This window comes from Xiphophorus maculatus, chromosome 10 (assembly GCF_002775205.1).
Source record: "Xiphophorus maculatus strain JP 163 A chromosome 10, X_maculatus-5.0-male, whole genome shotgun sequence".
NCBI lineage: Eukaryota > Metazoa > Chordata > Actinopteri > Cyprinodontiformes > Poeciliidae > Xiphophorus > Xiphophorus maculatus.
The window spans coordinates 20,561,691-20,577,948 of NC_036452.1; the positions used below are offsets into that span (position 1 = coordinate 20,561,691).

Below are 16,258 nucleotides of genomic sequence, written 5' to 3' on the forward strand. Positions count from 1 at the left end.
TGATGGCGCTCGTCAGACATTGTGACCACGCAGTAACTTATAGTACAATACTAAACATTTAAACCAAACTGTTTCTCCTAACCAAAAAGATCACGATTGTTTTATAGTGATTATTTTTGCTCTAAACTTGAATTAATTTAGAGGATTTAACTTCGGTTAGCTTAAAATGTTTGTTTTTGGTTGCAACAAGCTGCTAGATGTGATGGTTTTGAATCGTGACATGGAAAACACAGCAAGCTCTGTGTCTGGTTAAAACAACCTGTTAATAATAAAAGTGCTTCTGCAATCCTTTGATGCGTAACACTGGCCATCAGCCTGATTGGCAAAAATGAGCTAGTTTAGTCACAAGATGCCACAAGTATCAAACTTACAAGGCAAATGAAACGTATCTTCTTTCCCATCTCTGAACTCTCCTCCGTCAGAGTGTAAAAGAGAAAGGCGAGCTAGATGGGATTAGCAAGCATTGACCCCATGTCACGGTATGCTACCAGTTTACTGAATTAACTGTTCCAAGTCAGCTTTTTTTTTTTTTTGTTAAAATGCCAATGACATCTCCATCAATGACGGGGCTAAAGTTTATATACTCTATGGGGGAATATCTTTCTGACTTTTTTAGCTTTCATTAGAGATTTAAATGTGGAGCAGTTTTAGCTGTTATCATAGGCAGAACAGAACTAGTTTCAAATCTAAGCTACTAACCCAGCATGTTTACAAGGTGAAAACATGCTAGGTTAGTAGACATGCTAACAGTTCAGTTTCCAGGCAGCAGAGGTCACATGTACTTGATGGCGCCATCAGGTTTTGGCGAGCTCCGCTGATCCACCTCATCTGCTTTTGCCGCTCCTGTTAACATGCCATATTCAAGGTATGAAAGCCGGGCAGAGGAACTTTGGAGCTGGGAAAATGATCCTTGTCCCTTACGGTGGATGGAAGAGATGATTTGAACTTCTTCCTTCTCTCTCTCTCCCTTTGGTCTGCTCTGCACCGTTCTCAACTTCTCCGGGATTTGGGGTTGTTTTATAACTAGCTGCTTCTAGATATTAAAAAAAAAAAATACCTTGTTGCCACGGTAACGCATCATAACTCTCCGAAAGTAAAAGAAAAAAAAGTAAGAGCAAATAAATCCTTCCAGCTGCACAGAATAAAATTACAAACAAAAGTCTACAAAAACAACAGATCAGGTTCTAACTGTTCTGCGAGTTCTACGAGTCCAAATAAAGTGCAAGGAAACGGAACAGATGAGGAAGTTGTTGAAACATAGTAACACCATCTGAGGTCTCTATCGGACTCTACCGGACACACACACACAAAAATAATAGCTAGCTCAATTTTTGGCCGACCATTGCTGCTTTGAATGTTGAAGGCGTTGAGTTCAGCTCCTACTGGTGGCAGGTGGGTCAGGCAGGCAAAAGCAACAGAACATCCTCTTCCTGTGGAACGTTGTTTCCAGAGCTGCAATTAAACGGCTCACGTGAACATCCCCGTCTTCTTCCTCCTGAAGCTCTTTGTCGGACAAGGAGTTTACACAGAGGCTTAAGTCTCCCTTTGGCTTAGAAATGAGAGAGAGAGAGAGAGCGAGAGCCCGGAGGTGTTGGGGGACAGGTTTGATTCAGGGGCTCCTTGTTAAGCGAGGGAAATTGTAGAAATAACCCACTGATAAGATGTTGTTCTCTTCGAGATGAAAGAAAAGAATGTGACAAAGTAATCCTCGCCCCCCTCCCCCAACTCTTGTTAGCCAAGTCACGGTAAGGCGAGAACACATCCAGCAGCTGTCAGCATGTAGTTTATATTTTGTTCTTCAGAAAAAGGAAAGATGTATTCTTGGAACTCAAGATAATCACAAGCCATAGAAGAAGGGGGTGGAAGACTGTTGTGCTAAAACACTCTTCTCATTTGTCGCCCTGTTCCAGGAAGCTCGAATTGAAAAGGTGCAGCTAGCTACCTCTCCAGTGAGGTTTTATTCCAGCTCTTTTCTTGACATACCGGTCTAAATCAGATGGACTGAAGCAGGGAAACATCCAGCACTTAGCAGTGTAGCAAATAAGCGACAATAGGCCAAAGTTTGACACTTTGAAATAAGACTTAATGTCGTCTGTTATAAAAACAATGTCTGAACCCAACTAAGTTTTAAACATCAAACCTTTGCAGTTGAATTACAGATTCAACTGCAAACATGGATATGCTTGACATAAACCAAATGCAGACTTTGATGTCATGGTTTGTGGACGATTTGCTCCAGAAGGACCTTCCCATTTTACGTCTGTAGAGTCGGAGTCGGCTTCATTCATGGGAGAGTTAAAAAACAGCCAAAGACCACAGAAAATGTGATTTTGATTATACTTCTCTCTCAATGAAGACCTTAACAGATATATCTATCTATCTATATCTCTCTATATATAGAGAGAGATATAGATCTCTCTCTCTCTCTCTCTCTCTCTATATATATATATACACATACACATACAAGGCTAAACAAACAATTTCCACAACTTTTAGCTTTTCTCTCTTATAAATATGAATACAGTATTTTTTACAAAAGTGGAAGACGGTTAAATTAGCACAATGCAAATCGCATTACTCTTGCTACTCTGTTAAGTCTTCATCAAAGTTTTACATCAGATGTAACGGGTCGGCCTCTGTTCAGAAAATTCTACTTTTGTCTCATCAGTCCACAAACGTTTGCCCAAAACTCTTGGGGATCATAAAGATGTTTTTGGGAAATGTGAGACTGGCATTTGTGTTGCTTTTGGCTTAAAGAGAAAGAGCGGTTTGGTGTTTTGGGATTCTCCCATGGATGTTCATCTGGCCCAGTCCTTTCGGCATTGTTGACTTTTAAGTGAGACAAATCACTTCCGCAGTGCATTGATTGATACTCTGGGTTCTTTTGTGGCTGCTGGGTCAGGCCACTCCTCAGAAGGTACACCTAGTACATGTCATCTCCATTTCTTATTTAATTTCTCAGGTTTTTTTGTCTGCGCATGACTGGTGAAACCTAAGCAAATAAGTTTTGGTTGATTGCAGTTATTTTATCGCACAGAGACCTGGTTGGTTATGTAGTTCTTTTCCCCCGGTTATTGAACGAAATCATCATTTCAAAAACCACATTTTCCACTTGTGCGTGTTGGTCTAATCACAGATTTAGCTTAATCTAAAACATTTAATCCTGATGGAAAAAGAACCAAAAACAGGAAAAAAATCTGGAAGTGGGCAAATACCCTTTTTCACGACGCTGTAAATAACACATTGCCCGTGCCACCTCTGTCAACCGAGAGTTGAATTCCAGTCCGGACTGTAACAGGGACTCTGTTATCAGTCCGTCTCCACCTGGCTGTCAGCTGGCGAGACAGAGCACGGCTCGATGCACTCTGCTGCTCCTGACTGCTGCATCCAGTACAGTTTGAGCCGTGATCCAACACTCCTGTCTACTCAGATCTGTCATCTGCATAGCACTGGTTGAAATGTCACAAGTGCAGAGCATTAAGGGGCAAGAAGGTGGCAGCCATAAACATGACGAAGCTACTGTCCGCAGGCTGCTTTCATAAGCATGTGCACAACCATGTCTTCCCCACATACAGCTCACTCTTTAGATAATATGTCACCTCCTCTTGCATGACCTGCTAGTCAGGTCCAAAAAATTTCATGCCTGTTTTAGGTGTTTCTTGACAAGGGCCTTCAAAATACGGATTTAAATTACTGTACTGCAACTCTTGTTAAAACGTTTCTGGATTAGGTTAATAACCAACCACGACTTTCCTAAAAGAATGCTTGTGAATAGTCTTTTTCGGACCGTAGCAGAAAAAAAACCCCCAGTAAGCCAATAGATGCGGCTTTGTCCTCCGTCACGATTCTTTATGGATGCCGCTGTGCGACAGATTTATGGCGGTACTAGAAGCACGTGAATAGAAACGTTCCAACCAGAACCTATGTAGGTTTTTAAAAAATGCAATTAATTGCGCTAAAATTTTGAACGGGTTAAAGTAATTATTTGAAATTGTCCCGGCCCATACAAAGCATGGGAAAAGAGTACAAGTCAGAGCCGCACAATGTTTTTTTGTTCTTTTTTGTCAATCCAGTCTCTGGTCAGGAAAACAGAATCGACGTGTTGCTTGGATTCTGTGGACCGGTACCAGTTGACTCAATTTCCTTTTTTTAAACCACTTAGCCAATTTGCTAATTTTTCCATGGAACATGACTCCAAACTATTAGTGGAAAATTTGCCTATTTGCAGATTTTTTTTCACTAAAGCCACATGCAATGATGAAGTCACTATGAACAAGAACATCAATTTAAGAATGGCTAGAGATTAAATTTCTCCTTCCGTCTGTTTCCCTGAGATTAAGAGGAAGTTAAACATGGAACAGACTCTAACGGTTTTTACAGTATTGTCTGATAAATATCTTTCATAACAAAAAATTTTGTTTTGGAATAGTCGGCTAAAATAAACTCAAAGGTTATCAAATATGACCAGACAGCACAGGGTTATGGGGAGTTTCTGTTACTTCTTCACACTCAATGCCTTTTATCAGCACAAAGTCTAATATGACCATAATAATGGGTAGGACTACGAATTATCTGAGTAAAGCCAATTGAGTCTAAGATAGCATTAAAGCCTACATTTAGGCTATCATCCTGGGTGTCAACATGAATATAAAAGTCCCCCACTATAATGATCTTATCACTATTTACCATTAAAAAATGATTTAAAATGCTAAAGTATATTTGGTGTTTGAAAGAAGGCAGTATTCAGCTATTTGCAGACAGTTGTGGTTCATAACCCCGGGGCATCCCACTGTATATGCTTTTGATTAAAGGTGTAAATATACCACATCCTCAGGAGTGATGTAGCTATTTTTGACCCACACCTAGGCAAATAAAAAAATATGAAAAAAGAAAATGTAAAGCTCAATCTTAATCTCAGTGTGCCTTCGCAATTTAAGCTTCTACAGATAAACATACGTTTTTTCATTTAAAGTGAAACTTTATTCCAGTCGTTTCCAAATGAAACCACTAAAATAGTTTCAAGCGCATCACAAGATAACATCAGACCTGAGCGAAATCTGGCTTTTGAATTCGGCGACAGAACAGCAGAATAAAAGGACTCTCATCTCCAACACGCACACAAACCTCACTCCGCTGCTTCTGAACATTCTTCCCCTTTCCAAGCTGGTGTGCCTCTGTTCACAGCCCCCTGTGGCCTCATTATCACAGTCTGAGACACAGCAGCCATATCTGACAAAACAGACAACAGCACACGCAACTTAGGTTGGCCTGGTTTTCGTTTTTCTTTTTGCACAGGCTTGCGTGAATCCGAAAACACAGACAAATATACACACACAGAACTGAGTTATACCCGTCCAAAGACCAGAACACATTCCTGATGCAAACTAACTGGAGGAATCACACAAATCCACAAACCTGTAAATAGAGAAACTGAAGTTTTCATCTCCCTTTCCAACTCACATCAAAACAAGCCCACACAAATATGCGGTCAGTTCGTTCCAAACATTCAGGGCTTGCAAATTACACAACATGCAGGCAGATTCAAAACAGGAAAGACACGAATTATGTGTGTTACTTGAAATCTTGTTTAGCAATTTCCCCAGAGTGCAGATCATGAGACAGACAGGTGATTCAACACAACCTGTCAACAATCACTTTTACTTCAGTTTTGACTGTATATGCCCAAGGTAACGTTTAGCTGAAGTTCATATGCTGTCCAGGTGGTCAGTATGATGCTAGATTCTTCATTTTAAAACCGGGTAAGGGAACGGATCATTACAAGACATCTCTTCTGTCTTTGGCTGGATGGAGGAATCCTGGGTCTACTTCCACTGGCTTCATGTTTGGTGATTTTACAGTTTCTTGCAAAAGTACTTGTAATCCTTGAGCCTATTGACACTGACATGCATCAGTCATAAGAAGTGCAGCAAAAGGGACCAAACCTCCTGGGGCCAGTGGAGGGAAATTACAATGTTCTCAAAAGCATTAGCATACGCTTCCACCTCAGGCTCCAAGAATGGTGGAACTAAGGACATATTTTTTCCCTAATGTCAAAAGTTACATGTGTTGGAGCAGGGGAAGGTTTATCTAACAGGTTAATGACATTATCTCCATCTTTGTCAAAAGGATGGAGATAATGGACTTAGCCTTCTCTTACCACTGAGAAGGTTCAGTGGTAAGTTTATGAGTTTCTAACTCCAGCTGAAGCACTCTACACCGTGATCCAAATTATTATGCAAGTGATATTTTCTCAGATTTTCTTAAATGGTCAATGCAAATGATGGTCAGTATAATTTTAAAGTTATGAACTATTATCAATCAATCAATCAAATGTTATTTGTATAGCACATTTCAGCAGCAAGGCATTTCAAAGGGCTTTACATCATATCAAACACAGAAACACAATGCAACATAGAATCAACAATCAAAACACGACATTAAGTCAAGTTCCATCAATTAATTTGTAATTGATTACGTTTAAAATACAATTTTAAACAGGTGGGTTTTTAGTCTAGATTTAAAAGAAGTCAGTGTTTCAGCTGTTTTACAGTTTTCTGGAAGTTTGTTCCAAATTTGTGGTGCATAGATGCTGAAAGCTGCTTCTCCTCATTTGGTTCTGGTTCTGGGGATGCAGAGCAGAACCAGAACCAGAACCAGAAGACCTGAGAGGTTCTGGAAGGTTGATACATTAAAAGCAGATCTTTAATGTGTTGTGGTGCTGAGCCGTTCAGTGATTTATAAACTAACAACAGTATTTTAAAGTCTATTCTCTGAGCTACAGGGAGCCAGTGGAGGGACTTTAAAACTGGTGTTATGTGCTCTATCTTCCTGGTTTTAGTCAGAACGCGAGCAGCAGCATTCTGGATCAGCTGCAGCTGTTTGATTGATTTGTGGGACAGACCTGTGAAGACGCTGTTGCAATAATCAATACGACTGAAGATGAACGCATGGATGAGTTTCTCTAGATCTGGCTGAGACATTAGTCCTTTAATCCTGGAAATGTTCTTCAGGTGATAGAAGGCCGACTTTGTAACTGTCTTTATGTGGCTCTGGAGGTTCAGGTCAGAGTCCATCACTACTCCCAGGTTTCTGGCCTGATCGCTGGTTTTCAGTTGTAATAACTGAAGCTGTGCATTGACTCTAGATCTATAACTCTAGATCTATAACTCTAGATCGTTCCTCTTTAGGTCCAAAAATAATAACTTCAGTTTTGTTTCTGTTCAGCTGGAGAAAGTTTTGGCACATCCACACATTTATCTGTTCTAAGCATCTGTTCAGTGATTGGATGGGGTCTGAGTCACCTGGTGACATCGTGATGTAGAGCTGTGTGTCACACTGTGGAAGAAGGACCAGTGGTTTCCCCCCATCTGCAGATTTCATTGCTCTATCCTCAACACAAACCTCAGGCTGATCAGTAGGTTCAGAAATTGAACCAGCTTCATCCTTATTCATTTTGAATAAGAATACCTCTATTTTAACTAAGCAAATAAAGACAGGAGATTTTATTTCACTCGTTGCTACAGATTTAGACACAGAGACACCATAAAGAGTAGCAACTTAACAGAAATCATCTTTTCTACAGTCATCAAACTGTAAGGGAGGATTATTTCCAAACTCTACCACACTTATCTGTGCCACTTTCAAGATAATCCCGGACGATGCCCCACTTAAATTACAAACTCCTAAAACAGCCAGGATGTTTTCTGAGTGCTTTCATGACCTCCAGAAGAGTTATCACTGGGCACCACTGTCTGTTTTCTAAATTTGTGGTTAAGTCTCTTTTTGCAGCTTACTGGAGTTGTAAAGTCCTAGAAATAGCTTTGCAACCTGTTCAAGACTGAAACTTGTCAATGATATTTTTTCTCAACTTAACTGAAAACTATTTCCATGTCTCTGAAGAGCAGTTGGTCATAGAGCAATTGTGTCCCTAAACACTAAAAACAAATACATAAATAAACAACAACATTCAAATACACTAATATCAAACACTCGACTCAATTACCTTCTATGTGTTCTTGCATTAGAAGGACAGATTGCCTTTGGGACAAACAAGTTTCTAATTCTGTTGCTTCTAGTAAGAGGTCGACCCAGCAAGTAAGAACCAAAACTGGTCATCTGTTTCCTAAGTTATACAGCAACCTACTTCATGTTGTCAGACAGGTTCTATTTAAATGACTCTTTGTTCATCCAAATCTAAAATTTATCTGATTTATGAGCAGCTAAGAAAATTGATTTTGTACTTTCTAAAAGGTGCACTCAGTTGATTCATGATACAAGAAAGGAGACGGGCGATTAGCATTTCTCCACAAGGTCCGTTTGACTTGGCATCTTGTATTTACTCAGATTCTCTTTGCCTTGTATTAAAACTGGATGATCTGAAATATTTAAGTGGGACAAAGGCATCTTTAAGGAGGGAAAAGCTGTTTTCCACAGTGTTGTGTAACAAAGTTCATGAAGCTAAAATGGTTGAAATGGGTTTTTACTACAACAGGCCGGCTGAGCACTTTCAGACGGCAAGAAAAAGAAATTACAGCTGCCTCAGTAGATTTAAGACATCTTTAAAACCAGACGATTCAGCTCACGGAAGATTTCACAACCCACGGCCAATATGATGTCTTTTTTTATTAATTGTGAACTTTTACTATGAGTGTAAAATGTTATCACCTTCTAATGTCGAGCACCGCAGAAGTGTGTTCAGTACAAAGAAAACAGAGGGATAAAATGAAGCCTTTTCTGCTATCGTTGCATATCTCTGGCATGTAGGTTATGACTTCATTATGAGCGGGGCTAACGGGTTTGCCGAGGCCAACCGCTAATCGTAGCGCTAATTAAAATCTAGCTTGTGCAGCTCATCAAAACAATTAGTGGAGAACAATAATGAGGGGACTGATGGAACTCAGGAAGGGAGCGCGATGAGTGGTGAGTGTGAGTGAAGAAAGAAGAAAGGAGAGAACAAACTAAGACAGAGAGGAGCTAACGCGCTCGAGGGAGAGAGACAAGCGAGGTCCCAACCTGGTGGAAGATGATAGGCTGAGACACAGAGCGAGGATGAGATCGCAGGAGCAGGAAACCACAAAGTGGCAAAAACCCCGACTGCTCCCAATCTGACACATTCGGGAAAGTGAAAGCGGGACATTCTATAATAGAACAAAAAACAATTGTTCTATTGTTTTTCTCGATTCTCTCAGCTGTCTGTCTCTGTGTCTAATATTCCTCCTCTTCTTGGCACTTCTTTTTGTTCTGCCCTGCCTAAAACGACTCCCTCGGTTCTTGAGGCGACAAGGCCCGTGTGAAGCCAGACCTGAGGAAGGGAAGCCGAAAGGAAACAAGTAACAGATGGTGCAGGTGTTCTTGCAGGGCGATTCCTTTCACCTCACAGGCGACTGACACCTCCTCACTTCTCGTCTCCTGCTTGCACTCACAGCCTCCAGGGAGACTCTAGGAGGCAAACCTGCTCGCCATCTTGCTCTTGCTTCTCACGTTCTTTCAAGGACAACATCTTTGAAAAGAAACTTCAGTTACCAAGTATACATTAATACGTCATGAACGTCTATGTCAACTTTGGGCTCTCAGAGACTTATTTAAAGGGGCAGTACCATGTATTTTTCAGGTTAACAGTGCCATTTTATAGCATAATCAAGTAACGAATGTTAATTTCAGTTGGTATAAAATTGCTATGTATATTAAATATGATGCAAGTAAATTTGACTTCATTACTTAACACCTTGAAATTGGGCCTCTGTCTCTTTAAAAGCAATTTTTTCTGGAACTCTACCTTCAGAAAGTCATCACACCATGGCTCCTCTATTAATTCTTTAACGACGTTTTTACCAGCGTTTCACCGCAGACGTGCAGATAAGCCAGGTGTTTGCTAATTGTTGCTGGCCAGTCTGAAGGAGTTGAGTGGGGAAATTGCGGGGGAGGGCTGCTCTGTGAGGTGGAAACTTGGAAACTGCAACTTCGTCTTCCTCGAAGGCGGGGCTAGGTCCACCCAGGCGTTTTGCACAGCTGAATGGTTGCTACGGGAGATTAAAGGATTTCTCAAGCATGTATAAAAGAATCAAGGCAACACTCCAGTGTATGTTTTTGATGAGTGAACAACATTATAACATGATGTAAAGCTCAAAAGAGCTGATTTATATCATACTACCTCTTTAAACCTCTGTTGTTCCATCATGAAACAATTCATACAACATACAGGCTGGTTTAACTGGGTAAAAAATTTGATGTTTTTGAGATTTTCTAAAATCCTTACATGCTTAAGTATATAAATACACCCCCAAACACCTGGATTGATACTTTTCCATTTAAATGACAGCAGACAAGTTATTGATTACAGCCGTCTGTGGCTAGCTAAAATCCACCAATGCTTCTGATCCCCTCTAAATATACCTAACCACCAAATACACCTAAATGTGAATACTGAACTGTGAATGGCAAAAGGTCGGCTGCGGTTGGTTTCCTGCTATAATCCAGATTTGTAAGGATGGAATGTAAGAATGTTACTAATGCTTCTTTTTAGCTTGCTTAATCAATGGTCAGTTTGTTTTGATCTTTGGTAACGCATCTGGTGACATTATAAAACAGTAACTGGTGTCAAATTTCTCATTGAAATGCATTTGTGGGGCTAAGAATCAGAGTTGAGGCTTCAAGAAAATGTACAAATCTCAACGACTGAATATCTTGAATTCTCCTTTCAGGTCATCCCAGTAGCTCCTGTCAGGCAAATATTTTTTATGTTGCCAAAGAGAAACTTTCAGCTGCCAAAGAAAAGTGTATAAAGCTTGAGAACTTTTAGAATTGCAAAAAAAAAATAATAAATAAATAAATAAATAAAATAAACATTTTCTCCCCCTCAAAATTTTCTCAGGATTAAACTGATTAAATGAGCAGAAGACATTTAGCAACAAAAGCCTCACTTTTACTGTTCAGATGCGAGAAAATAATTTTATTAAATAAACAGGAGGAAAAAAATGCATGCTTTATATGCATTGTGTTTTGTTCTTTTTTTCATGTCATAGCCTCAGGATAAAATCCACAACAGTTGCATTAATAATGTGGCAAAGCGCTGCTTGTTTGCTGCTATTAATTTACAGAAATTGGTACATGAAGCACTTTTAACTTAAAAAAAAAAAAAAAGGCTTGCTTCTACCTTTAGATTTGGGCAACCGGACGACAACAGTGCGGCTCAAATTAATTTCCATACGGCTCACATCGGTGGTTTGAAGTTGTTTTCCATTAGCAGTCTGGCATTTACAGTCAAGCCTCAGTATTTTGTACAAGTGTTGCATATTTTTTAATAGGACGCTGCAGAGGTAACGCTTTACCACTAATAGAAAATATTAGACTGTCAAAGACGATGTTTGCATAATACGGTGACTTGCAAAAGTGTTCACTGAAATGTTCAAGTTTCGCCATCTCACCATAAAGTCGAATGCTTTTTATTGGGATTTTATGTTCTATACCAATGTAAGGAAAATTATGGTTCACAAATAAAAAAATAAATATATGTGCCTTTTATATTAACCCCCTTTAACTCAGATGTCTCTAAATAAATTCCAGTACGACCATTTTCCCTCTTAAATTACAGAACAGGGTGTCTAATGTGTGGCCCAGGGGCCACTTTTGGCCCTTGAAATGATTTCGACTGGCCTCCCTGATCACAATTCAAGAAAGGTAAAAATCTGGCCAACAAATTAAAAAAACAACTGATCCTCAAAAATGTGGAAATCATCTTTATGTGTTCGATCTTTAGGGATTTACAAATTTCTTAAAAATCATGCTTAATATTCGAGCAGGTAAAACAAAAACAAAAAAAATCCCGAAATTATTTTTGCTTTTTTTTTTTTTTTATTTAACAAATTTTGTGGCCGAAAGATTAGTTTAAATTTTGACGTTCTGGCCGCAGAGGCAAAAACTTCAAGTGTGAAGAGGGTGGTTTTGTTTAAAATTGAACGTTTGGACCTACATGTCAAAGCCGCCACTGAACTCACTGCACCTCATTGTAAAACCTGGCAATAGCAGCATGATCCTGTGGGGCTGCTTTTCTTTCAGCTCAGGGAAGCTGCTCAGGAGTCGATGGCAAGAAGCTGAATTCTGGAAGAAAACCAGGAAGAGGAATTTATTTCGTTACGTCTGCGAGGCACTGCACCAGAACTTTCTAAAGCTTTGGCATTCACTGAGGGGAAAGTCAGGAAGCAGCAGATTTTGCAGGATGCAGTCTTGTCCTTCCCATAGTCAGTGGCCCTCCTGCGCCATGGCTCCGTCCAGGAGCAGCTGCCGCAGTTCCTGGGGCTCGGTGACAGGCAGAGAGCAGGTGAGATCCTGGCAGACGTAGGCCGTGGCGGCGCCGTCCAGCTGGGTCATGGAGGACAGCGCTGGCAGACGTTGGCACAGGAAGCTCTCTGGATTCCCATCGGTGTGCATCACAACCTGTCGGGGGCAACAAAACAAAAAGCAGGCGGGAGAGAGAAGTCAGTGGCTTGGCCCTAAAACACTGCTCCGCACATGCTGGGCACCATTTCAATCAAGGGACATAAAAAAAAGAAATCAAGAAAGGAGGAAGAATTGTCCTGTTAAGACTGTTTAGTCAAAGAATGCCAGCTGACAATCAGGGAGCTGGTGTCAGACCTCTGATTTTTGGAGTTTGATGCTTCCACACCCATTAAAGTGGTAGTATTATGTATTTCTCAGACACATAATCCCATTTTATAGCACAATAAAGTAAATATGTTACCAGCACTTATAAAGTCATAAAAATCAAGCGAGTACAGACTCAAAGACATCTGACTTTGTCATTTCATGCCTTGAGATTGGACATCCGTCTCTGGAAGAAGCTCCTGCTCTTTCTGAAACTCTGCCTTCAGGAAGTCAACATGGTTCCTCTATTAACCCTTTAACAATGTTTTTACCAGCGTTGGGGTGATTTTACATGTGCATCCATAGCGATGCACTCTGAATCTCGTTCTGTAGGCTCAATGACAATAAAAGGCTTTGGACTTTTTTGTTTTCTTAACTAAAGTCTGAAGTCCTTGTGAAGCAATTCCAAGAAACGCCTCAAATGCTTGTGGGATGAGTCCAGGCTCAAATGCCTAAGATATAAGTCAGTCAGGTCTCAAGTTCTGGTCCAATAATCAAAGTCATCAATTCACAGAAGAATTTGCTGTCTGTGGCTTGTATACCAGCTGTTTCAGTTTCCTTGATGTTTACCTGAGTGTTGTGGAATTTGTTATTGTATTCGTGGCAAGTCTGTCTAAGCAAATAGATATCTTGAAATCCAATGGTTGTTGGTTCTATCCCACCTTCCTCTTGCCACATGTCAATGCATTTCTGAGGCAAAGCACTTTAACCCAAGTCGCCTGCAGATTTGCATATCTGTGTGTGATTGTGAGAACATTTGTGGGTGAATGTGCTTTGAGTGTGGCTAGGGAGGTATAAAAAATAAACTCAATCCAATTAGGATTTATTTCTAAGAAAGAAAAATGGAGAAAATTCCACGACAATGACATAAAGATTGATCACGAGTCTAAATCAAGTCAAGACTGTTTTTGCTACTTATGCGTTTAAGTCCAAGTCTGTAAGAAAAAAAAGAAAAAGTAATGCAATCACTTAAGCCTTAATGTTTCAATCATTTAGTGTCAAGAGAACCCTCCAGGTTGGATCATTATCTAGCATGTCTTTTTTGTGTAGCCATAAAATGCTGCAAAACACACACACACACGCACACACACACCCACACACACACACACACCCCTGCAACCAACCCAGAATAACGTTCTCAAGCTGCCGTGTTCAGTTGTGGCTGATTGACTGTCGTGGTCCTTTGAACACTAGCCAGTAAGAAGAACAGCTTCTGTGAACCAATCCAATGTTCACCTGTCCACTAACATCCATGCTAGCTTATCAATAAAATGTATTTAAAGATCCAAAACTATTGGTCGTTGATGGATTATGTCTCATGACGACTGAAGAGCAGATAGAAGAGCTGCCTTAACTTTGTTTCTGCTCATGATGGCATGTTTGTATTTCAGTGTGCTGCTAGTCAGGTAGCAGAGTGAAGTTAAAGAGGGTTGCCCTGTCTGTGCCCAAGGCTGCTTCCTGTCAAACGTGTGTCATTTCACCAGATTCAGAACCGAGTGAGATGAGCACATAAACAGCAAGCTGGGCCAGAAAGGACAGACAGGCGAGGATGGAGTGGAAGACAGCATCGTAAAGGTGACTGTCGTGTGATGGGCAGAACATATTTTACATCGGAATTTACCTCATAAATAAGGAAAAGCGGAAAATTTTGAGTAACAACACATCGAACAAAACCTGGAGCGCTAAGCAGAGTTTGGCTGACTTGTAGGATAATGGAGATCTGTTGTTTAAGGTTACTTTAAAAAGATTCAAAGAAATTTCTTGCAATATTTAGATGGGGTCTTCACAGATTTAATGCCATTTGCTGGCGGGTGTGGTCCCCAACACCCTGAAACACGGAGGGGCAAACTTAGCTTTTACCCCTCAGTTTTACTATGGGGTAAACGATAACAGGGTGAAATCTGTTTTGTGTTTTGAAGACTTGAGGTAAGAATTAACTTATTTTAGCGTGTTTTCACACCTAACAGCCAGGCAGATTTGCATCGATTGGAGACCAAAGTTGCAACATGCGTTACATTTTCAGCTGATGCGATTCAGTTTCACACTACACTGCATAAAACGATCCAAACTAATTGAAAAACTTGTTCCCCTCCTCGCCTGTGGTGGCGCTGGACCAAGAACCACTGAAGAAAGCAACGTGAAAATCTCAGAACTTCCTACTTCACAGAATGTAAACAAAAATGGAGTAGCGTCAGATTTTAGTGGTTGTAGGATTTCTCTTGTAAGAACCACGAGCCATTTCTCCCGCTAGCGCTAGACTCACACATTTATTTTGGTCATATTTACCCAGAATGCCCTGCGCTACAGTTCGCTCCCTGCTTTTGGATTGCTCTCCGGTCTGCTTGAAGCCACATATGCATTCAGACCACGCCAGAGTTCACGCCAACCGAACCGAGACCTAGATTTGTAGGTGGACCAGAGTTCGCCTCGTGAGTTGTAGTGTGAATCTAAAGGTAGTAAAGAAACTTGTTTGGCCTGTGGGGTCACTCTAAAATCCACTTTGTGTGCAGAGCATGTCCAGGTTACGGCGCTATGTGGGAGAATTTTATGAGGACATTCTCCTGCCTGGTGATTTTCCCGTTAACAGGTCAGCAAATGGCATAAAATAACCTCGACTATACAAAAGTATCCCTACATGAACCTTTACAACAATGTTAACAGCTGGATTGGTGCTTCACATTTTAAAATAAAGTCCCATCAATTTAGTACAGGGTGATATCAGGGTCCAGTACAGAATGCTCTATGAAATAAAGCTGTAGCACCTTTAAATAAAAACCTTTATTTGATACTCTGTTCTTTAAAAATGTCCATGTTAATGACAGATTACATCACTTCTGTTATAGGCATTTTATTCCCTTGCACTCTTTTCTGTTTGGAGATGAAGGGAGGCTGTACAATATATGTGTTGCTAATGATTTGACTCGCGCCAAATAAACAAATACTTAATTAAACATCGTCTTTCTGCTTTGTGTTCCTTGCAAACATAGACCCCATATAATGAGTAATCTTTCCAGCCACTGTGAAAAATTGTGCTTCTGCAAATTTTTCTCATTAACAGAGTTTTTTTCAGAAAAAAAAAAAATGAAATTCCTTATTTCCATGCCAACACAAGGGTATTATTGGAAAAGTTGCTTCTAGCCTACCTCTGCTGTCTTGACAACCAAACACCCTCCTACCTTTCCACCACTCTAATTTCTAAAACATTTAGATTTTGCATCAAAAAGTGTCACTAAATATATTAGTGACAAAGAGGCCTCATTTGTATAAGCTAACTAATTAGCCACAATCCAAGCAGTGTTTTTGTGACATGTTGTGCTGTGTGCAGAGACATTGTGTGCTATGTAGCACCATATTCAAGAATAGAAAATATTACTGTTATAATGTATGAAACATGGAAACAAGGCAAGAGGAACACACTTATTATTCTGAGCAAATTTTGCATCAACTGTTTTGCTACAGTGACAAAAAACAAAACATTTAAATACTAAGAAAATGATAATAAGCTAGGAAAAATATAACATGCAATCAATTATAAGGGCAGTCAAGATAGATTTTCTGCCTGAATGGGGGGCAAATTCAGTTGGCTAAATAGTATACCTCATCACACCACAATATATTT

The 16,258-nt window shown here is 40.2% G+C and overlaps 1 protein-coding gene across 2 annotated transcripts in view; it reads right to left on the bottom strand.

Moving 5' to 3' along the window:
• Window positions 1-11,801: 11,801 nt before the first annotated feature.
• Window positions 11,802-16,258, bottom strand: part of spata20 (spermatogenesis associated 20) — a 39,753-nt gene continuing 35,296 nt past the window's right edge. For both annotated transcript variants that reach the window (XM_005807352.3, XM_023341568.1), the window contains one exon: window positions 11,802-12,432. In XM_005807352.3, the coding sequence (XP_005807409.2) occupies window positions 12,238-12,432 (195 nt within the window). In that variant the 3' untranslated portion in view covers window positions 11,802-12,237. The remainder of the gene's footprint in view (window positions 12,433-16,258) is intronic.